The following is a 24,365-nucleotide window of genomic DNA, read 5'->3' on the forward strand; positions in this document are numbered from 1 at the left end:
GCCAGAGGAGTCCATCCCAAGATGTCCAACTCATGAAGAAGTGCTGTGGAGGTACTCAAGTAGTTTCCTAGCTGCAGATAAACTGCTTCCACGCAACTAAAAGTAGCAGCAACAGTAGTTCCCAGATATCTCAGAGAGGAATGGGGGGGGGGGGAGAGACACAGAAAGTTTTATCTACCAAGACTATGTGAACACATACTTCAAGTTCCATGTTTGAAGTCTGAGGTAATCTTCACGATATTCTCACAGTCAACCTTCACGTCATATACACATCACGTTTTATGAACTTGTAATTTTTATTTTATGATCAACAAAATAGCCACAAAATGAAACATGAAATACATAAAATCCATAGTAGTCATATGAACATTATATGAATGATCATAATGCTGTTGCCTAGTTTCAATTTAAAATGATATTTAAAAATTTAATTTGCAAACAAATTTCAAGGCGTTTAAGACAAATACAGTTTAATACACTGCTTTACATTCTATATTCACAGTAATTAATGGCACAAAGACTGTTTTAAATATATACGTTTCCTTGATCTCAATAAAGGTGAAATACTAAAAGGACAAGAAAACAGTAACTTTAACAAAATGGTTGTATGAATTAAAAGGTGGGTGTGGAATGTTTACCCTGTATAGCATTTTTACAGCATGCAAATAATGCTCGTTAGATCAGGATCAGAACCAGCATTTTATTTCTGCTTCTTTCTTCTGAAGGAAAAGGTACATGACTGTGTGGTACAAAGCATTTTCTTAAAATAAGATATAAATTGACTAGCACATTTGCTTGTGCTTAATTTTGATGGGAGAGATGTATCATAATTTATCAGCTGCATCTGAAAAATGTTACAAACAATGGTGTCACGGTATAAGCAAACTAGGCTTAATATTTTGACTGAAATGTTTCTTTGTCCAGCATGAATTCTGCAAATCTCTGCTGAAGTTCTTTTTCTCTTTCCTGTTGCCGTTGAACATCTTCTTTTAGGCACTGCAAGAACAAATATAATAAAGTTAGCATGAAATAACCTGGAAAGAATAGGATGCTATACTCAGTATGGAAGGGAAGAATTATAATAATCCTCTGTCTTGGTGCTACTTGACCTCTCAGCGGCTTTCGATACCATCGATCATGGTATCCTTTTGCGACGACTCGAAGGGGTGGGAGTGGGAGGCACCGTTTTACGGTGGTTCTCCTCCTACCTCTCTGGCCGGTCGCAATCGGTATTGGTGGGAGGGCAGAGGTAAACCCCGAGGCCCCTTGAATGCGGTGTGCCACAGGGGTCGGTCCTCTCTCCCCTCCTATTTAACATTTATATGAAGCCGCTGGGTGAGATCATCAGACAGCACGGGGTGAGGTTTCATCAGTATGCTGATGATACCCAGTTATATATCTCCTCCCCGAGCTCTCTCAGTGAAGCGGCCGGTGTGATGGGCCGTTGCCTCGAAGCCGTGAGGGTCTGGATGGGGGTTAACAGACTCAGGCTCATCCTGACAAGACCGAGTGGCTTTGGATGTTGCCTCCCAAGGATCATGTCGACTGTCCAGTGTTGACTCTTGCGGGGGAAAATATACCTCCTTCGGAGCGGGTTCGCAACTTGGGTGTCCTCCTTGATCCACAGCTGAATTTGGAACATCAATTGACGGCTGTGGCTGGGAGGACCTTTGCACAAGTTCGCCTGTTGCACCAGTTGCGACCCTACCTGGACCGGGAGGCTCTCCTTACAGTCACTCACGCCCTTGTCACCTCACATTTGGACTACTGCAACGCGCTCTACATGGGGCTACCCTTGAAAAGTATTCGGAGACTACAGTTGGTCCAGAATGCAGCCACGCGAGTGATAGTGGGTGCTCCTCGATACACCCACGTTACACCTATCCTCCGTGAGCTGCACTGGTTGCCTATTGATCTTCAGGTCCAATTCAAGGTGTTGGTCATTACCTTTAAAGCCCTATATGGCTCAGGGCCAGGCTATTTGCGAGACCGCCTACTACCTCATAGTTCCCTACGTCCGGTTAGATCCCACAGGCTGGGCCTCCTTCAGGCCCCGTCGGCCAAGCAGTGCCATTTGGCGGGGCCGCGGAGGAGGGCCTTCTCTGTGATGGCGCCCACGCTTTGGAATCAGCTCCCCCCGGAGATTAGGACCGCTCCCACCCTGTTGGTCTTCCGTAAGCTACTTAAGACCTGGCTTTTCCGGCAGGCCTGGGGTTTATAAAACCTTACCCCTGGATGATTGTTTTTGTATTGTTGTTTTGTTATGTTTTATGTGTTTTTTATTGTTAGCAGCCCAGAGTCTTTCGGGAGTGGGGTGGCTTATAAATTTTAAAAATAATAAATAAATAATAAAATAAAACTTTCCTAATAAGCCACAAAGACAAGTCTTTGTTTTCAATGGGAAGTGACAACATAAATCTGGAGGTAAGTAGTTCAGCATTACTATGTAGACAGAGCTAATTTCTAATAGACTTTATAAAACATTCAAAAATTTAGGAAGAATAAAGTGGCTGGCACTGTATAGCAAAGGCAAATCTAAAAGGAAATCTAAATATAATGATTCTATAATATACAAATTTTAAAAAAATGATTTTACTAACATTGCATTGCTTATTTCTTTTACACTGTCATTCTTTTTAGAGATGGCCTGTAGATTAACACAATTTTACCTCCAGTCGCCTTGGGATAGCTGCATCTTCATGTTTCTTTAATTCTTCAAATGTGCACAGTTCAAGATGAGCTTGTTCAATTTGATCCCACAAGTCATTTAATTGCTTTATGAGTCCCATTGCTCGAGACTGATAACCACCAAGCAATATCTTTAGCTTTTTTTCCATCTTGGCAGCTCTCTTCGCTTCAGTAGTCATGTGACCTCGGTTAATCTGTTGACAAATGCAATCAAGAATATGGCATGATTATCTAATGATTACATATCTGACACACACACACACACAGCACTGAGCTGTAAAAGAAGAGATGTTATATCTTATATTTATCTTCTTTCCTAAGATAGTACATACAGATATTATATAGGAGAACTTTAAGTGCTTACATATGTAACTTATCTTCAACACTGTTCAACAGAGCAAACCTGGGATTCTGGAAGTATGAAATAAGAAAACAGAACAGACAGGGAAGTCCATAAAGATAACAATAAATTAATGCTTGTGGAATTAAAGCATTTGTCTTTTTTCACATACATTCTTGGGAAAATTCTGGGCAAAAACAACACTACAGTAGTTGAAGAATCTGATCGGATCCAGTGTTCTATATGTAGTCTATGCCTACGTTCTCTCTGGTTGAATTTTGAACAGTCTTTTCATTAAGCCAAATAAAGATTCTGAAAACCATTTCATGACCTAAAGGATCACTTCAAGATAAATTCTGGAATTTTAAAAGCATGAGCTTTTAGACTGAAATAAATGTTAGTAATTAAGGATGTTGGTTACAATCTAAAAAGGCAATTTGCTTAAAATAACTGGTTAATCCCACTCTTTATCACATCATAGCACAAAATCTTGTGGAAAATTCAAAATGGCAAGTACCATGTTAAAAAGCCATTTCTTAAACAAATGGAAACCTTTTTTGACAATTCCTATTGCAACTCTAACAAGCATATTCTAAAGCAGAGGTCCCCACTATTTCATATAAATGTACTAACTAAACAGCAAAAGCCAGAATAATGGATTCATCTTCTTTCTTTGTAGCAGATGGAAATGAAGGACAATCACAGAAAATTGGTTTGTACCTTCCCAATCTGTCTATATATGAGCATGAAACCCCGCAGTGACATCCCACAAAGTAGGTTTTAACAGATTTCAGCAAAAAAACATAGTGACTATATTTTCTAACAACTTCAAGGAAACACATTCATGTACCTCAGTGTATAATGGACTTGGGAGGCCAATACAATTTTAAATAAATAAAAAATAATCCATATACTTATGTAAAAACAGAGATCTCACTTTACATTTATGTATACTTTAATAAAATAGTACAATAAATAATTCCGTTTGTGTGCTATTATTTAGTGAAAGCAAAATATCTAAAGGGCATGTAGGAAATCAAAGATTAAAGATCATTCTCTAAATTCTAGACACGACTAACAAACAATGCACATGAAGACATGTGAAGACAATAGCTTTTTAAAAAATATTTCATTTGTAGCACATTTTTAGATTGCAATCCGATATGTATGTTTGTGTATTAAGAAATAAACCTTATTGAACTTGAAGTTTTCTTTCAACAAAATTGGAGCCTTAATCTATATGGTCACAAATCTGAGTGAATATTTAATATTCATATTTAAGACACTACATAATTTTCATTTCGTGAGAAAAACACTATGCTGGAATATTTAAGAAAGCAGTTCATCTTCCATATTTATATGACAGCGTAATGAAAGACACTGAAGAGCATTAGTGCCCTCTGCTGGACAAACATATGTACGTTCTCTTTATTGCAAGTTCTCTGAAAAATAAAACTGAGACTATTTTCATGTTTTACAAGGCAATTGTGTTAATTTCAGCTACACCTTCCACATAGAATACATTTCAATGCAATATTCATAAATAAATAAGTTATATCTGTCACCCCTGTACAATCTTTAATCCACACATACTCATTTAGATGACAGAAATACTAATTTTATACAAATGTAATTAATCTATCATACAATAACACTACTACACATTGGCAATTCTTTTGCAAATTTGCTAGACTTGAGCATAGTTTTGAAAGAGCATAACATACATTTAAAATCTTGACTTTCCAGATCATAAGCATCATAAGCTTGAATACTTTATACAAACCCTCAAGTATCATGCGTAGTCAATCGTCTTTGCAAATTGAGAGAATGACAGACTAGCAAAAAACAGTGCTTTTGGTTTTTAGTTTAAACATAACTTATTAATATTATTCATGATTTAACCCCAATTCAGAGGCTAATGTATTTACCAGTCTCTTTTCCTCAACTATTCAACTTTATGGAATCCAATTCAATAATTGTGTCGAGGTTTAAGGTTATGGAATACAAAGGAACTTGTTCCGTGCAAAGGTGAGATTTTTTGCACGTTCACCAGACATGATAAAGTGACCGTTCATATTTTCCACCATTTCACATCCAACGTAAATTTGAAGCACCTTTATACATTCTAGATAATATTTCTGGACTCATGTATCAATGGTGAGTTAACTGTCTCTAGCAGAAGAGTAATAACTAAGCTAACCCTGGTGTTGGCATTCAGAAATGTCCTCCTATGAGCAGGAAAGTGGTGATAAATTGTCATTACATTGCAGAAAATTTAAAAACACATCTTATCGATCTTTTCCCCCTAATTAATATATAAGCCAAAAGGATTTTGGGTAAAACTATAAAGTATTTGGTTGCTTATCAGTATGTAAGTTTTACTTTTTTAATTCTGTTTCTCTCTCTCTCTCTCTCTTTGGAACTTTTCTTTTTTCTTAGTAACAGTGCAGAAAAAGTTTACCATTGCCTTCATCCAGGACCTAAATTATAATCCTTTTAACTAATAAAAACTGCCACAGAATCAGGACAAAAAAAGATTATACCAACCTCTAATCTCTTCTCAAGTGACTCAATCCTGTCCTTTTTACTGGCCAAATTGGCTCGTGTGTAGCGACTCTGCCCAGGCAGGAACAGTACCTGGCTGTAACATTCTTCCCACACCTGATTATAAGCTTCACTTGAAAGCTCTCCGTGGCTCATCCCTTGCTTCACAACTTCCATCTCTTGGACCAGAAGGTCTTCAGCCTGTTTGCAATAAGAAAGTTGTTGTAAACCTTTTGCTGCACTTCATCTATGACTTTGAGCCAGTCACTCTGAGATCAACTTCCTCACAGAGTGGTGGTAGGGAAAAAAACAGAGACAGTGCCATGGTCGTCATCCTGAGCTCCTGAAAGAAATGTTAGGATTTAAATGTAATTAAGTATATACATACATATAAAGTTCACCGGGGCATTTTTGCTATATGACAAACATACAGGTAGTCCTCAGCTTATGACCACAATTGAGCCCAAAATTTATGTTGCTAAGTGAGAAATTTGTTAAATGAGTTTTGTCCCATTTTATGACTTTTCTTGCCACATTTGTTAAATGAATCACTGCAGTTCTTAAATTAGTAACATAGTTGTTAAATGAATCTGGTTTCCCCATTGACTTTGCTTTTCTGAAGATTGCAAAAGGGGATCACAGGACTCTGGGACACTGCAATTTTCATAAATGTAAGTCAGAGTCAAGCATCCAAATGTAAATCACATGACCCTGGGGATGCTGCAACGGTCGTGAGTGTGAAAAATGGTCATAAGTCACGTTTTTCAGTGCTATTGTAGCTTTGGTCACTAAATGAACTGTTGTAAGTGGAGGATTACCTCTACTTTATATGGCCCAATACATGGTCAATAAATAAAAAATAAAATTCAAATTCCCTTTCAAGTTTCCTGTCTTAACATTTTGGAATCAATTTTCAGTGGCAACAGATCTAATCACTACTAAAAATCGATTCTTTACAGTTCTATACATTTTGGCATGATAGATCAACATGAGCAAGTTGAGTATAAGCCTTTTGTCAAGGTATCAGGATCTACATGGAACTACAAAAAAGAACAATGAGAGGTGGCCCCACTGTATTCACATTATGGGATTACAAAGTCATGAAATTGACAGCTGGATCTATCAGGCCTAGCTGGGGTACTGCTTAACATAACAACTTAGATAAAAATCTGAAAGAATAAATATTTTAAGGGAAGACTTTATTTGAGATAACCAAAAAAATTGATCTGAGAAACTGAAACATAAGCTTTAATTTTCTTTCTTTATTATTTTTCCTTCAAACCAGGCACTCAAATACAGCACCAAATAAAAATCTAAAAGCCTTAAATTGCTTATTCTTAATTTCCAAAATTGCAAGATAATGAAATTGGAAGATGAAATACAAAATGTTTGCGACTCACAAGTAAGTTGACTCGATTTATGATGAGCCATTATCAAATGTGTTGTATTAATATTAAACTGGTTAAAATGTCTCTCTAAGAAGAAAAAAATCCAAATTATCAAGCAGCAACTTCTTAATATAAACTAGGTATATAATGAATCTTCAGTACAAGTTCAAAAATATTTTACACCAGAAATGAGGAACAGGACTAACTTAAAAATCCAAACTGTGCTCCAGTCCCTTAGTACAGTATGTGTCCCAGGGACAATGGGAAAGAGCAGCTGCAAAACAATGAGGACAACAGTTGGGGTGAAGTGAAATGTAGTTTCTGCTAATTCTGGCTACTTCATGCCATTCCTCTTTGGATAAGGTACAGGTGAGATGAAAGCAGAATATTGGGAGAATCTTCAACTAACTAACATAACTAACATCACAGTGTATCCTGATAGCCCGCTAATCAACTGCTTGGTTGTGGCAGGGGATTAATAAATTATCTTTTCTAGCACCGCTGAGGAGGCCATACTTATAAACACAAATATGCATATTCAGCCCAAAACTCATCATCTATATATATTTAATACCCTAGTGCCAAAAGAATTGCCCAACCCATGCTGTATAGATGTTCTCAACTTGCAAGAATAAGGCTTTTAAAGTACTTTTCTTGTGAAATACATTATTGTAAGCAGACAAAACAGGGACCAAAATGATACCAGTAAATATTATGTGACCTTCTTGAGCTCGTCTTTCGAAAATTTCTCATACGGATTGTGTTCAAGATATGCTATATGTTCTGTGCTACTGGTTCCCATTCCTGGAACTTTCATCTTCTTGCTGCCGGGGACCTCCCCATAAGGATGATGTACAAGATCAAAATGAAGCATAGTGATCATCTCTTTCTTAATCTGTTCTTCACTCTTCTGTAAATCAGTCAGAGGTGGCTCTACATTTAAAGGTCTCAGGATTGTTTCATTTACCTAAAACAAACCAATAAAAAATCATTCACATAGTCACTGGGGAGCAACCTCTTATAATATAAATTCTACTTTTATTAGATTCATGTATAGAACACAGATACAGACATTTTAAGCTTACAAAAAATAGAAATATTTTACTGTTTTTAAAAATATTTTTAATCAATCAAAGCTACATCAGTGGGTTTTCTGAAAGGGCTGCTTTAAAAAGAAAGGATGAGCCTAATGTGTCCTTTCTCCATCTCATACCTCTGACTTGTTGTTAGTTGCGAAGTCGTGTCCAACCCATTGCGACCTCACGCACGTTCCTCCAGCCCTTCCTATCCTCTACCATCTTCTGGAGTCCATTCAGTGACTCCATCCAGCCACCTCATTCTCTGTCGTCGCCTTCTCTATTGCCCTCAATCTTTCCCAGCATTAGGCTCTTCTCCAGTGAGTCCTTCCTTCTCATTAGGTGGCCAAAGTACTTGAGTTTCAACTTCAGGATCTGGCCTTCTAAAGAGCAGTCGGGGTTGATCTCTTCTAGGACTGACCGGTTTGACTGCCTTGCAGTCCAAGGGACTCGCAGGAGTCTTCTCCAGCACCATAGTTCAAAGGCCTCAATTCTTTTGCGCTCAGCCTTTCTTATGATCCAACTTTCATAGCCATACATTGCAACTGGGAAAACCATGGCCTTGACTATACAGTATGTAGTTTTGTTGGCAGGGTGATATCTCTGCTTTTTAACATGCTGTCTAGATTTGCCATAGCTTTCCTCCCCAGGAGCAAGCATCTTTTAATTTCTTGGCTGCAGAGTGATCTTGGAGCCCAGGAAGATAAAATCTGTCACTACCTCTATTTGTTCCCCATCTATTTGCCAGGAATTGAGAGGGTCGGATGCCATAATCTTGGTTTTCTTAATGTTGAGTTTAAAGCCAACTTTTGCACTCTCCTTCTTCACCTGCATCAAGAGGCTCTTTAGTTCCTTTTCACTTTCTGCCATTAGAGTGGTATCATCTGCACATCTTAGGTTGTTGATATTTCTCCCGGCAATCTTAACTCCAACTTTTGATTCATCTACCCTGCTTTTCTCATGATGTTCTCTGCATATAAGTTAAATAAGCAGGGCAATAGAATACAGCCTTGCCAGACTCCTTTCCCAATTTTGAACCAATCAGTGGTTCCGTGTCCAGTTCTCACTGTTGCTTCTTGACCCGCATATAGGTTTCTCAAGAGACAAATAAGATGGTCTGGTACTCCCATCTCTTTAAGAACTTGCCACAATTTGTTATGATTCACACAATCAAAGGCTTTAGCATAGTCAATGAAGCAGAAGTAGATGTTTTCCTGGAACTCCCTAGCTTTCTCCATGATTCAGTGTATGTTAGCAATTTGATCTCTAGTTCCTCTGCTTCTTCGAAATCCTGCCTGTACTTCTGGAAGTTCTCGATCCACATATTGCTGGAGTCTAGCTTGTAAGATTTTAAGCATAACTTTACTTGCATGTGAAATGAGTGCAATGGTGTGATAGTTTGAACATTCTTTGGCATTGCCTTTCTTTGGAATTGGAATGTAAACTGACCTTTTCCAATCCTGTGGCCACTGTTGAGTTTTCCAAATTTACTGGCAAATTGAGTCTATCACTTTTACTGCATCGTCTTTTAAGATTTTGAATAGCTCAGCTGGAATACTGTCACCTCCACTAACTCTGTTGTTGCTCAACTTTCCTAAGGCCCATTTCACTTCACATTCAAGCATGTCTGACTCGAGGTCAGTGACCACCCCATCGTGGTTATCGGGGACGCCACGCTCGTTCTTGTATAGTTCCTCTGTGTAATTTTGCCACCTCTTCTTAATCTCTTCTGCCTCTGTTAGATCCCTGCCATTCTGATCTTTTATCATGCCCATCTTTGCATGAAATGTTCCTTTCATATCTCCAATTTTCTTGAAGAGATCTCTGGTTCTCCCTATTCTATTGTTTTCTTCTATTTCTTTGCACTGTTCATTTAAGAGGGCATTCTCATCTATTCTAGCTATTCTCTGGAATTCTGCATTCAATTAGGTGTATCTTTCTCTTTCTCCCTTGCCTTTCACTGCCCTTCTTTCCTCAGCTATTTGCAAAGCTTCCACAGACTGCCATTTTGCTTTCTTGCATTTCTTTTTCTTTGGGATGGTTTTAGTTGCTACCTCTTGTACAATGTTGCGAACCTCTGTCCATAGTTTTGTCTTAGATTATCAGATCTAATTCCTCAAATCTATTTGTCATCTCTACTGTATATTCATCAGGGATATGATTTAGTTCATACCTGAGTGGCCTAGTGTTTTTCCCTATTTTCTTCAATTTAAGCCTAAATTTTGCAACGAGAAGCTCATGATCTGAGCCACAGTCAGCTCCTGGTCTTGTCTTTACTGATTGTATAGAGCTTCTCCATCTTTGGCTGCAGAGCACATGGTCAATCTGTGTTGACCGTTTGGTGATGTCCAGGTGTAGAGCCATCTCTTGGGTTGTTGGAAAAGAGTGTTTGCTATGATCATCGTATTCTCTTGACAAAATTTCTCTTGCTTCATTTTGTACTCCAGGGCCAAACTTGTCTGTTATTCCAGTTATCTTTTGGCTTCCTACTTTAGTATTCCAATCCCCCATGATGATAAGGACATCATTTTTTGGTGTTGATTCTATAAGGTGCTGTAGGGCTTCATAGAACCGTAGGGCTTCATAGAACCACCTCTGACTAACTCCTATAATACAACTTAGCCAACATTTATTCTTTTAGCTTCTTTTGTAGAGAAGCACATATTTGTTAGAATAAGGAAATAACTTACTTCAGAAGGTCTTGGTAGATCTTTCTGAACAGCTTTGTGCATTCGCTTTAAAGCTTTTAGACGTTCCATTTCTCGAATGGTCTGGAAAGAGATTTCAGCAATTAGGGTGAGTTTTTGTAAGACTTCTCAGCAACACAGAGCACAATGAAAAGCCAACAAAATCTGTTACAGAAAATACTGTCCTAAATCAAATAAAGAGCAGAGAAGTGTAATGCTGCAAATAATTTTTTTAAAAAAGAAATCCCATTCCACAATATAAAATCATTCTTCCATAAAGAGGAACAACTTGTCCCAGGCTTTAAAAAAAAACCTGCCTTTTTTTGAAATATAATTTAAAAGAGTATTTCCTTCTCCATAGCAGCAACCCTATGAGGTTGGTTGTGTTAAGAGAGTGGCCTAGTCACCCAGCTGGTTTTTCATGCTTGAGGCAGGATTACAACTCAGTCTCCTGGTTTCTAGGCCACCAAATAAAAGCCATTATAGGAAATCTTCATTGCCAAATCCAAATTGCAACTGACAGGCCACAGGAGGAGAAACAGCCCCACTACCTATACTGTCTGTGTTTATACACAATAGTTGGTATCAGTCTTTGTATTGTCCTAATCCCAAAAGTGATTCTTAGTCTTGAGTGATGCTTATTGAGAAAGGAAGGGAGGATAGGGTGCAGTAATTCAGTAAGTGAACTGTTTCCCATTCTAAAATGAATATATCTCCAAGCACTGTCACTTTTTAAATAATATTTTATTAATTTTCTCATTTTACAATTGAGTATTTTAAAAAGCAACGTGATGACTGGGTTAATCAATAGTTCAATAGCATACATAAATCTTTAATATAAACCTCATGTTACAACATCAGATATTTCCTCTCTTTTTCCCTTAACATCTACTATCTCATATTAAGCTAATATTATCTTATTATCAACTGAATAAAAACATCTTTGTTACAATTATCAATAGTGTTTAGTTTATATATATCTTAATTGCATTTGCATTTGATCCTTATATACAATCAATGTCCTGTTATTGCTTTCCCCCCCAAGCTTTAATTTCTCATCAATATTCAAATTAACATTTATTATTTATGATTTCCAAGTGTTTTATATTTAGGTGACCAAAGTTTCCCTTATCTCAACTTCTTCCTTTTTCCCTTTTCATAACAAAGTCTAATATTCTAAATATACATCTTATCTATTTGTTTACAGTCTTGTTCTGTTTTCTAAAAGTTATCTATTTTCCCCCATGTTAAACCGTCTAATTAATAACATATCCCCTCTAATAAGTCAAAAGCATTATAAGTGCTATCTGGGTTAACCAATAATTCAGTAATATACATAAATATCTCATATTGAGCAAACAAGATTCTTATTTTCAACTAAGTAAAAACATTTTTGTTACATTTAACAATATTTTTTAACATACATAAACTTTATTTTCCCATCAATATTCAAAGAAAAACAAAAAACAACCAAAAAACAAAAAAACAAAAACACAGTTATTTATGATTTTCAGATATTTTCTGTTAGGTGATCAAAATTTCCCTTATCTCAACTTCTCCCTTTTTCCCTTTTCATACCAAAGCCTAACAGTCTTGTTACACATCTTAGCTATTCAATTATAATGTTACTTTATTTTCTAAAAGTTATCTATTTTTCACCATATTCAACCCTCTAATTAGTAACATATCCTCTCTAATAAATCAAAGCCATTATTTTCTTTAGCCTTACTCTGGCTTTCTTCCTTTGCCAGCTAACCGTCCATGTCAGTGCCTTTGAATCATCAAATAGTTCTCCCTTTATTATTATATATATTATTTGGAGTAAGAAAGACCATTTGATTGAAGTTTTTTTTGGAAGAACGAGCCCATTTGTATTCATTAGATCGCCTCTCTATTACTCCAATTTCCCACAATTGTCCTGATAGATTTATCTTCCATTCAGTCTCATCTTAAATCACAAATAAACTCAGAATAACTTTGAAAACATAAATCAACTCATCTCCAATTCAATTTTATACAAAAATAATTACAGGAAAATACAGCAGAGAAGGGACAGACAAAACAGATGACTGAACATAAATTCGAGGATAGAGACTTGAAGATGGAATTCTACAAAACAAAGGAGTACGATCTAATCCAAGTGGAAAAAAATTTACAAGAAATACTAGATTTAGAAAAGACAACTTATATTTCAACACTATAAAATAAACTCGAGGACAAGAAAAAAGACTGGATAAAATGTTCCACAGAGACATCAGGGAAAACTCCAGAACTGAAGAGACAAAAAGCAACAAGAAAAGCAGAAAGAAAAAGAAGGAAAAAGATTCCCAATAAAAAGGAGTAGGCAAATGCCCCTAACAAAGATACTGATTTACTTTTTATATCTACAGCAACATTTGTGAACATACAAAAAATCTTTTGATTCAACAAAATACACTGATTAAGAAAGATACTGGGCAAAGGAAAAAGATTAAGGTGGAAACCAAGAAAATAGATGATGAGACTTATCAGAGAGAATACTTAAAAAAGAAATATTTGTTTGAATATGGTTAAAGAAATAGAAAAAAATTGGAATATACTATTCTAAGAGGGATGAACTCTCTAAACAATATAGTATGCTTTTTCCTCTTTTGTGTTCTTTTTCTGGATATGAGTAATATAAAAAAGTTGAAATGATTTAAATAAAGGAAAAGTTTTAGATACTTAAATATGACTGAATTTAAGAAAATTATTAAAAAATGTTTTGAATAAGAGTTAAAGGACTAGATGACTAGATGTATTGAACAGAATGTTTAAAGATTAAAGATTAAATATATTCTTAATTATGGTTAAAAAGAATAAGAAATTAAGGAAATAAATATATATTAGCCTAGGAGAGATATATATTTTAAGTAGTAGGTTATTTCTTATGTTTCTTTACTCTTGCTTTCCTTTCTTTTTCTCTTCTCTTTTTTCGTTTCTTTTTTTTCCTTTTCATTGTTTTATCTATTTCTTAAGAAATGTATAAGTGTCAGATGGCTTATATGGAAAAAATAGAGTTAAATTTGTAAATGTAAATGTAATTAATTTTTGAGAAAATCTTCACCAGTAAAAATATCTAGAATTTAATGGGAGAAATAAACTAAAATAAGGATTGTAACAGGATCTATGATAAGGCAACCAGAATGATTGAATATAAAAGAAATGTTATACTAAATATGATTATTATTTTTAGGAATATTGAAAAAAAATATATATTCAATTGTTATTTATCAAAACAATAAGAATTGTATTAACTCAATGTTTGCAAAAGAAGTTACTTTGGGGAAAGAGGAAATCAACTAAAATTAATATGTGGAATATGCATTATAGAAATTAATTGTTAATGATTGTTTTATAAATGTAACCCAGACAACACACTGTTCACCAATTATTGAGTGATTTATGTTTTTTTTAAAAAAATCAATAAAATATATTTTTTAAAAAAAGAAATAGGGAAGCAATTCCCCAAGTATAGCTCTGAGAATCAGTAAAAGTTTACATTCATAGTTCCAGCAGGCTAGATATGCCGCCCAGAAGTTCCTTCTTTGTAGCTGGGTATTTCCCAGGTGGTAGTTGTCAAGGTCAAAGAAATTTTATCTAAGTCTGGGCTTCAAGCCATTTCTTTTAAGCAATAACAAATTGTAATACCATACTTTGCCACAAGATGTCTCTGACACCGTTTTAAGCTTTTTAAATCCAAAATTTATATGGTGATTTTTCAAGTCTTTTTTTTTTAAAAAAAAACAAACGTCTCCAATGAGAAAAGGAACACTTTTAGTCTCCAAGTTTCAAAAGCATATACATCCAATTAGATTAAAATTGTTCTTATAGTTGCTCTGTTTCCCCTGCGTAATTAGTCACCGCTTTTCTTAGAGGGTGGGATAAAAATTTCCTTCCCTCTCTCCTTACAGGGGGAAAAATACTTTGGGCAGCTTTTACAGAAAAAAAATACTTAAAGTCTTAAAGAGAGATGAGGTCTCACCCAGTTTTATCCACGTTGCTTTAAAGTTGCTTGGTGGTAATTTTGACTTCGGCTGTCAACAGCTTAGTGACGAGCCATAGTGCTATGGCCAGTCTTTCCCCCACTGGTTTGGAGGGCTTCCCTGAATCAAACGGAAGGGCTGCCGCCCTCCCGCGATCAAATGGGATCCCCTCCTTGCTCATCGCCCATACAGGGTGACTTTTGACTCTTTCCAGGGTCCCCCAGTGGAACGAATTAGGATGCGGAAGATGGAGCTCGCCCTCCTGTGTCCGCAGGCGCCGTGATGGTAAACTGGAAGTCCGTCGCATTTTTTTAACTGCCTGTGAACCAGCAATTTAGCAGGTTTTTTTCACTGACAATGAAGGAGTATATATGGTGATTTACATAACTGTCTCCTAAATATTTATTGGTTTAGGAAGTGATCATTATCTTAGTCACAATTACCTATCCATGATTTATTCAAAGGTTTCCTGGGATTGCATAATATATGCAATCATAATCATAATATCAAGATTCTTGGCTTGTGTTCAGGCATCTCTATGGCATTATTTGAAAGCTTATATATTTTAACCTTGCACACTGCATGAATTCCACCATTGACTTTGACTCACTATAATATAGTGAGTCAAAGTCAAAGTCAATGGTGGAATTCATGCAGTGTGCAAGATTAAAATATATAAGCTTTCAAATAATGCCATAGAGATGCCTGAACACAAGCCAAGAATCTTAATTTAACCACAGGATAATAACTCAAATGATAATTTTAAACCTAACGACTGAAGAACTATAAACTGCTTGTTCTTCTAACACACGGGTGTCAAATTTGATCACGTCACATGATGCATTGCGACTTTTTTTGCCTTTGTGGAGCTGGGGTGGGCCTGGCCTGCGCGTGATGCATCCGACCCATGGGCCGCAAGTTTGATACCCCTGTTCTAACAGATCAGTCTGACAATCAGTAGTCTGCTGCATCTTGCCTGTTGAATTTTTCTGAAGGATCATTCTTATATTTCCATGCCCCAGGCAGAGATCAACTATATTCTGATCTCTCATATTTTTAATTGTGGGTTGTTGTTTTTTTTTGCAATTTACCATTTTAACAGACTTTACATTTATTTATCAGTAGCTCTGTGAGAGTATATTCATTAGAAGCAAAACATGTAATCTAAATTATTATAATACATGGGAAGGTATATTATAAACATCCTTTTGTTCTATACTGACAAATTAATAGCTGCCAATTCCTCTTTTACACATTTTACCTGTTTGCGAGCATCTGCATCAGCTGCATCTTCAATGTACGTGTCATCTGCATTATGATCCTCAAGCTCCTTCTCTGCATTTTCTGGTAGAACAATTTCAAAGTCATTCTTTGGCGCAGGAAGGCCCATCAGTCCTAGACGCAAATTTTCACGGGATTCTCTTTCCTACAAAATGTTAAAAGAGTTTAATAAATGCAATGTAAGAAAAAAATTGCTTTCCAAAAATCAAATATGCTTTTTTCTCTGGAAGAGTGGTTGAAATCATTTTCAGGTATCAGGCAACATCTATATAAAAATACAAATAATTATGAATACAATTCATTTCTAACCTAAACAAACCACATTTTACAATCTCTCTCTCTCTCTCTCTCTCTCTCTCTGAATTAGTCTTTTCCCCTCTTCTGAAGGGGACTTCAAATTTTATTCTCATTTTCTGGACAGTTAAATTATCCCACCAAAAATGTCATTTGCAAATTATCTTGCCAACATCTGTTAAGAATCCATTCCACAGACTAATTAAATACAGTAATTCATAAAAATTTGCAGCATAGCAAAGCAAAAATGAGACACTGACGTCTCCATGCAAAATTGTGAATTCTTGGGCACAGGCTTCCAACCAGCTATGAATCCACAGGATGATCTTCATTAGACAGAGGAAAACTCAAAGCATGTTCTGTTCTTCCTCTAGAACATACTGACATACAATGTGGCCATTCTGGGACTAGGCTTGCAATTTTTCAGAAACACATCATCCAGAAGAAGTCAGACTGTGAAGTTTCAAATTTGTACTTCAAATACAGCAGTCCAAAGTTGAAAAAAGAATTCTAAAAATTAAAATTAAGCTTTATTTATAGAAGAAAATCCTCAGATGATGTTCAAGTACTCTATTTTGGGGACCATTTTTTTAAAGCAGATGTGATTACAGAAAAAGCTTTCCAACTCTGCAATGTCACTAGCACTCTATTACTTACACAGGAGTCTTCAATAGTTTTGAAAACTATTTCAACAATGTACTAAATTATCTTTTTTCTATAGCTTTTATCCTCTGTATAATTTATTTTGTAGCCTTCAGAAATTCCTTGTCACTTGATCACAAGCATAGTTTTTAAGCCAGCCTCTCAAGCTGACATAGATTTCCGTAAGGAAGTTAAAGTTCAACCAATAGGAAATTTATCAATCGATCCTCTAAGTCAGGGCTTTTCAACCTTTTCACCCATTGTACCACTTTTAGGATATGGCAACATCCGAGTACCACCAGTCGTCTAGCAAGGTGTCAAAAACTTGATGACCCCCCCAAAAAGGAAAAAAATGATGAAGTACAGGTAGTCCTCAACTTACAACAGTTCACTTAGTGACTGTTCGAAGTTACAATGGCACTGGAAAAAGTGCTCCCCAAGCCACAGGCGAGCAAGACACCTGCCTGCCCACCGGGCGGCGCTCTTCCTCCTGTCCAAGGTTTTCATTGTTGTGAGCATTTCTGTTGAGGATTGGCAGTGGGAGTGGGGTATTTGGTTTTTATTCCCCCCGTCTGCTGGGTGATTGCAGCAGGTTTTGGTCACTTCACATGACCCTGGGACACTGTGACCGTCATAAATATGAATCAGTTGCCAAGCATCTGAATGTAAATCACAAGATCCTGGAGATGCTGCAATATTCCAGCTGATTGGCGCTTCTTCTGGGCTCAGCAGAAACGCCAGGATCAGCGCTGCTTTCCAGCTGGAGTCTGATGCTGATCCTGGCACTTCTGCTCAGCCCTGACAGCCCTGCAGCTCCAGCCATCTCTCGCTCAAGCTTGTGCAGTGCTGTGCTGGTTCAGCTCATTCCCTTCCCCCGCTACCACTTTTCTAGGATGGTTGTGTACCACCTGCCTGGTGCCAATGTACCACAGGTGGTACCCGTACCACTGGTTGAAAAGCCCTGCTCTAAGTTGTTAATAAAACCTCAAATCCTTCCATGATTTGCTTTTGCTTTTTTCTCCCAAGAGATAGGAAAAGCAGAATCTCATTATATGTACACATCAGATGTTATATATAAAAATGTTAAAACTCTCCTCCAAATTTCCAATATAAAAGCACATAAGTAGTGATGCTGGAGGTGGAAGCGTTTTAATATTCCCCGTGCAGTTTAGCTCCCCAATGCAATTATTTCATTAGGTAATTGAGCTTGCTGAAAATATCTATATTTTATCTTTAGTGAGGAAGACAAGTAGAATATACATTCTCCCAATACCACTATTTTAATAAAAACAAAGAGATGATGGACTGTATATATAGCATTCTATATCTTCTTTCCTGCAATACTACTAAGTGCCAGGTTTTGGATAGCTCCTAAAGCTAATGCCTTGTATAGAGTCATCTAATGCACAAAGGTCCATGAATTCAATTTCCAGGAGAGGTTTTGAACTCCACAGAATAGGATCTGACTATGTATGTCTGGACATTCCTAATGAGAATTAATTTGATCATGTACTGCTTGTTGGTGTTTAATACTACTGCTTTAAAAGAAAACAATATGCACTGCATCTGTCTCCCTATGAAGTTTCAAACTAATTCCTGTTTGATTTACAATTTTGTGAGCTTTATCTGGTGCAGGGGTAGGCAACCTTGGCTCTTTTATGACTTGTGGGCTTCAATACCCAGAATTCCTGAACCAGCCATGCTGATTCAGGAATTCTGGGAGTTGAAGTCCACAGGTCACAAAAAAGCCAAGGTTGCCTACCCCTGATCTAGTGAAATACAGTATTACATTAGAATTAAAAAATTGTATTTTATGCATATTAAGGTATTTTCTTACCTACCATATGTTTTGTATAGGATGGATCACTGTAATCTGCCATCCCCTCCTCAGGATTAATATTTAGCTTATCACGCAATGGAGTTCTGCCTGGTGTCACTCCTATCACTGGCTTGGGAGTCATTCCACTATGAGGAGTCAGGCTTTCAGCTCCATGAGTAGGAGTCCTAGAAAAATACAATATAGGTGTCAGTTCTCAGGCAACATCTGAACCACTTAAATATATTTATCAGAGCACTTACTAATATGACTGTGTTTTAAGTTTTGAATTAGCAGGTAACAAAATTATAAGGGCATAACAAAGAGGTAGAAAAAAAGGAATTTTGTTTGATGAACAAAGTAGATGAGATTAGAGACATAGTGAACTATAAGATTTGGGATGAAAAAACCAGCAGTTCTATCTATATCACAGGCAGTCCCCTGTTAACTACTCAATAAGCCTGTTGTCAGCTGCCTATGTTGTCTTCTTTGAACTGCCATAATGGGGGGGGCACTTGGGAGGGGCAGAGTGCTGGAAGTGTGGACTCTTGTGGGAAACTGGGGAGTATGCAAATTGATAGGAAACAGGTGCTAAACCGAGTCATCTTCCTGCCTTCAAGGAAACCAGCTCTGGGAAAGGAATTTGCTGTGGTGCTAGAGGCCCCACATTCCCAAAATATTGGAACAAGACCTGATTTGACTGCTCTCCAGGGGGAGGGTTTTGGACATTGAGAATTGCTTTCAATATGATTTTTGCATGGTTCTTCTTCAGAGCTTGCCTTGCTCACACTACACTCAACATCTCTAGTAAAAGTTTCTTTAACATTTATGGAGTCAAGGGTCATTCTTTCCTAGGGAGCAGTCAGGATCACAATCTTCACTTTTGAAAAAGTTCTGAAACACAAGAAATCAATGTACAGATTTATTTATTTATTTTTTAAAAAAATCTCCGATAACTCTTATTCGGTTGAATACAGGCCCTTGTATCTTCAGTTTGATATTCCTATGGGCTTTGCATATTTGTGTGACTTGTTGATCTTGAGTTTTCAGACTGGATTTGAAAAAAAAAAAGACTTCAATTTTGTTTTGCATTAAAAGAGTTTTCTGTGCATGCATACTGTATTTTTTTGAACTTGGCTGCCAGTGATTTTCAGAGTGCACTTAAATGCAGATTTTGCTATTTTATAGAGCAGTGATGACGAACCTTTTAGAGACTGAGTGCCCAAACTGCAACCCAGAACCCACTTATGTATTGTCGAATGAGGGGTGGGTGTGGACCATTGGGTGAGTGTGGCCAAATGGGTGGGTGTGGCCAATTGTGTGTTGCTGCGATGGTAACAGCAGACTAGGTGGGACTAAAAAGTTCAATCAATCAATTCCAACTTTGTGAGATCTTTTTTTTTCCCGCGAAAAGTTGAAATTGATTGATTGAACTTTTTTTTTTTTTTTTTTGGCACACAACGGCAGAGGCCTAAAGCGAAAAGCTTTTATGAAACCCAGCTGAAGGCCTAGGACTGGGACGACGGCGCCCATCCCCACGCGTGCCATAGGTTTGCCACCACAGACTTAGGATTAGGGTTAAGTCACCAGGAACTCGGAGAGCAAATTGGACATTGCCAACAAATTTGGAGTGCTTGGGTATGGTTAGAAAGGCACTGACTTTTCTAGCCTACCCTATCTATGTTTCCTGGTAAAATACATGGGAAAATCGCATTGGAGGAAAATTCCACTTAGAGACTGCTGAGAATTAGAATGTAAATGTGGTCTGTTTTTGCTACTGAGATATAATTATTCGTATAACAACTAAGCAGAAACATTTTTTTCTTTTCTTTGGCTATAAGGCAAGCAAAAATAACTAATAACAACAACGTTTTGGAGTAATAATAAACCAGCCATGGTAGTTCCAATGATTTCTGGCACATTAGACGCCATACCAAAATTTTTTGGACACGACTATGCATTGACAAAATTTCTGTCTATCAAAAGGCCACACTGCTTGGATTCACACACATACTATACTGGTAAACTGTGACTTCTTACTTGATATGTATGAAAGCCAATACCAGCTAAAGAACTGGCAGCTGTTACTTCACATTGTGGTGTATATAATTATAAAGCAGGAGTTGTACTGAAAGATAAAGAGGCTTCCTATTCTTTTTCGAACTTGCCTAATATATACATTACATTATATTCAAATTATCACTAGGAGTCAAAAACAGTATAAAAAATTGCCAGAGCATAGTTCTTGAAATTTTAAAATATTTTTGAAAACATTAAAAAAAAATCTATGAACAATTCATTCTTGTAGCTTTGAGGTAAAAAAAAAAACAACCAGGGGAACAAGGAACACCAAATCTATGTAGGCAAACTTCAATTCTGTTTTGAACAGAATTCAAAATATTAGAGCTTAAATTTTGTTCTAGCATAATGCAGCCATTTAAAACTTTCTAAAGAAGTGTTGCAGGAAGGTTATTCTGTTCTTACCTAAATTGAGGACACTTTTGTGTTTAACACATGTCTATATAACTGTAGCTTTATTTTCTTTGCAAAGATCCTTAAGAGTACAATTCTATATATGAAAAGTATAACTTCATTCTTACTGCAGGATGCTTCAGTGATGTTGTTCAATATACTGAACATTCAAATTTCTTGTGTATAAAGGATCCCTAAGTGGCAGGAGGCTCCTGGGAATTGTCTTAGGAATCAACCAAGCAGAAACTGTCCCTCATTCTTTGCAAGGAAATCTAAAATACCCTTCTCAACAACTAAAGTAGTCTAAGTTACCTGAAGGGAGTAGAAAGCACAGTATTTGGTGTCTGAACAACTTGTCTTTGAGGTGTTATTCCAGAGAAATCACTTTCATGGAGAGGTGTATTAAGACCCCCTTTCAAGGGGGTGTCAACATTTGTAAGTGCCATTAAATTCTGAGCTTCCTGTAGGGAAGACATACGAAGTGCATAATCAACATTTTTCAAAATCACTAGTCAAATCATAATTAAAAAAAATATAATTTAGTTGAAGTCACAATAATATACAAATTATGAATCACCATATACAAGCACATATACAAAATTACCAACAGATATCTAATGTCTCTGAACAAGGAATTAGTGTTTACCACTATCTGAATGTTTTAAATTAGAGTTCATTTTGGTTACAAAAGTCTCTTTTTAAGCCTTATACTTATACTTGCATTTATTTCCCCCCCCCCACCCTCTGGATAGGTTTGGAATATTTCCACTCCTTTAAAAAAAGGACATACGGAGCCTGTTTCCACCAAGCCACAATAGTTACATATATATAACACAACTATCTATCCATATCCATATCCATCCATCCATCCATCCATCCATCTATCTATCTATCTATCTATCTAGAGAGACAGAACCGAATAAATATCTGCTGGTATTTAGCCTTTCCCAATATTTTTACTCCATGGCAGGCAGAAATGTAGTAATGGAAGTTGCAAAGACAATTTGTTTTTTTAGACATTACCTGTAGGATTCTGTCCTGTGCTGCAGGTGTTTTAGGTGTTCTAAGGGCAATGCTGTTGTTGGTTACACTGTATTCTGATAAGAGCGTGCTGGAAGCAGAATTTGTAATTCCAGATTCTTCTGCTGTTTGACGGGCAATCTCACTTGCTTGACCAACTTTAACTACTTCCTCAAGTTCTGTATCTGAAATCTTAAATAAGGAGCAAATAAAATAAGAAACAATATTGCAGGATTGTAATATACAGGCATTGGCAACAGCCAGTAAAAATCCCAACTTTAACCTCAAAAAAAGTGGTATATTATGAAAGAAGAGAATGCTTGTGCTGCATATTCCACCTGGAGACAATAAGGGAGGACCAGACCGATTTGCGTAAACTGATATAGTTTATGCATCACAACTTACATGTTTGTTATTGCAGCCTAAATGAAACACAATTTGTGCTTCTACTGATGAGTGTTCTGTTTCCATTATTAAACAAACCTGTAAGACATTTCTCTTTCACACCAACAGAAGAACTACTAGCAATAATAACAAGAAACGTACCTGAGGAGCTGGAAGCACTAGCTTACTTCGTTTTTTAGTAAATTCTGAAACCCCACTAGTCTGAAGAATTGCTGATGGTAAATCAGATTCTTTTTTCCGTTTCAGCTGTTGCTTATCTTTCTTTCGCTCTCTTCCTTCCTTTTCACTAATAAATAAAATAAATTAATTCATTACAAGGTTTTTTACAAAAAAAAATCATCTAACATGCTTCAGAACTGGATAGGAAAGAGATGAAATTTATAGAAAGGTTATTGTTCATAGGAGCTATCATATTCCAAATTTCAATGCAAATTCTCTTACAGTCTAGGTTATTAGCAGATATTGTATATTTTATTTTTCATCAGAATGGAATGAAAGCTTGTTGTTACTGAAATGGGTAGTTTACACTATTTTGTAAAAGTAAAAAGTTGATGTTTGATGTTGATATTCTATTTTACTGAACCAAAAGAAGTTGGAAGTCAATGCCTCTTTCTTCTTTTTTTCCCTTCCCTTTCCTCACTTTTTTATTCTCTTTCCCCTTGCCTATCTTTCCCATTATTTGCTTTTGTGTTTTCTTTGTATTGTATACTATAAGCTAATAAAAATGATTTAACCGGGAAAAAATGGAACGAAAGCAATATCACATGACCCCAGTGACAGCAATCCTAGATGTCCCAGTTACTTTTGTAATTTCAGGACCATGGGGGTCAAGGGGGAGGAGATGGGAGTCTCAGCCAAGCAAGCTGGCAGAAGAAGTGGCCAGGCACTACTGAGTGCAGGCATGATGGCACATGGGTGGGTGTGCAGGTGCCATGGGAAGGCATTACTGAGCGCAAATGAGCAAGAAAGCAATGGGAGTGGGAGCAGGAGCAACTTCCAACTTTCTGTTGGCTTCCCTCTTAACTTTGTTTGTGGGAAGCAAGCAAGAAATATTGGAAATTGCAATCATGTGCAATCATGTGCCTGAAGCTCACTGTTTAAGAGTGTAATTGCAAGCACCTGGACTGCAATCACATGACTGTGAGAATGCTGCAACAACTGGAACTCTGGTTGTAAGCCCCCCTTGTTCACTACCACTGTAACTTTGACATGCTGTTCACTGCTGGTGCTGCTCCAAAGAAGGAAGAGAGTAGAAAAAGAGGGAGAAGGGAAAGCAAATCTGCACTGGGTACCTAAGCAGTGTAGAAGTGTGTAGAAGTGAGAGGAGGGGTGAGTTTGAGAATGAGAAGAGCAGAAAAAAATGGGGGGGGGGGAGAGAGAGAGAGGGAGACCAGAAAAAGGGCAGAGAAAAAGACAGTGGAGGAAAAGGAAAGGGGAGGAAACACGCTTTGTTGCTCTTTTCCTCTTGGGCTCCCTCCTGCTCTGCCAAGGACCCCCTGTATATTATTATTTTATTTATAATTGGCATCTGAAATATGTTGTTGTCATTTTTTCCCATGGAAAGTTAGCACTGTTAAATATTAAGATGATTAAAATTATAATTTCAAAACTGTTTTTTCAGAGGAATGTAATTTATCATTTTAGAGCTGCCATAGATGGGAACACAAACAGAGGGTAGCTCTTCCAGATATCTTTTGAGGAAGCTGTA

At 36.8% G+C, this 24,365-nt stretch overlaps 1 protein-coding gene across 1 annotated transcript in view; it reads right to left on the bottom strand.

Moving 5' to 3' along the window:
• Positions 1-277: 277 nt before the first annotated feature.
• CDC5L (cell division cycle 5 like) overlaps positions 278-24,365 on the bottom strand; it is a 42,488-nt gene continuing 18,400 nt past the window's right edge. Inside the window, exons 7-16 of the mRNA XM_039326448.1 lie at positions 22,799-22,943; positions 22,256-22,444; positions 21,545-21,693; positions 18,786-18,948; positions 15,989-16,153; positions 10,727-10,807; positions 7,682-7,927; positions 5,576-5,773; positions 2,670-2,882; positions 278-996 (exon numbers count right to left, since the gene is read on the bottom strand). Coding sequence (XP_039182382.1) covers positions 892-996; positions 2,670-2,882; positions 5,576-5,773; positions 7,682-7,927; positions 10,727-10,807; positions 15,989-16,153; positions 18,786-18,948; positions 21,545-21,693; positions 22,256-22,444; positions 22,799-22,943 — 1,654 coding nt within the window. The 3' untranslated portion in view covers positions 278-891. The remainder of the gene's footprint in view (positions 997-2,669; positions 2,883-5,575; positions 5,774-7,681; positions 7,928-10,726; positions 10,808-15,988; positions 16,154-18,785; positions 18,949-21,544; positions 21,694-22,255; positions 22,445-22,798; positions 22,944-24,365) is intronic.

This window comes from Crotalus tigris, unplaced genomic scaffold, assembly GCF_016545835.1.
Source record: "Crotalus tigris isolate CLP2741 ecotype Arizona unplaced genomic scaffold, ASM1654583v1 scf7180000024340.7048381, whole genome shotgun sequence".
In the NCBI taxonomy this organism is placed as follows: domain Eukaryota; kingdom Metazoa; phylum Chordata; class Lepidosauria; order Squamata; family Viperidae; genus Crotalus; species Crotalus tigris.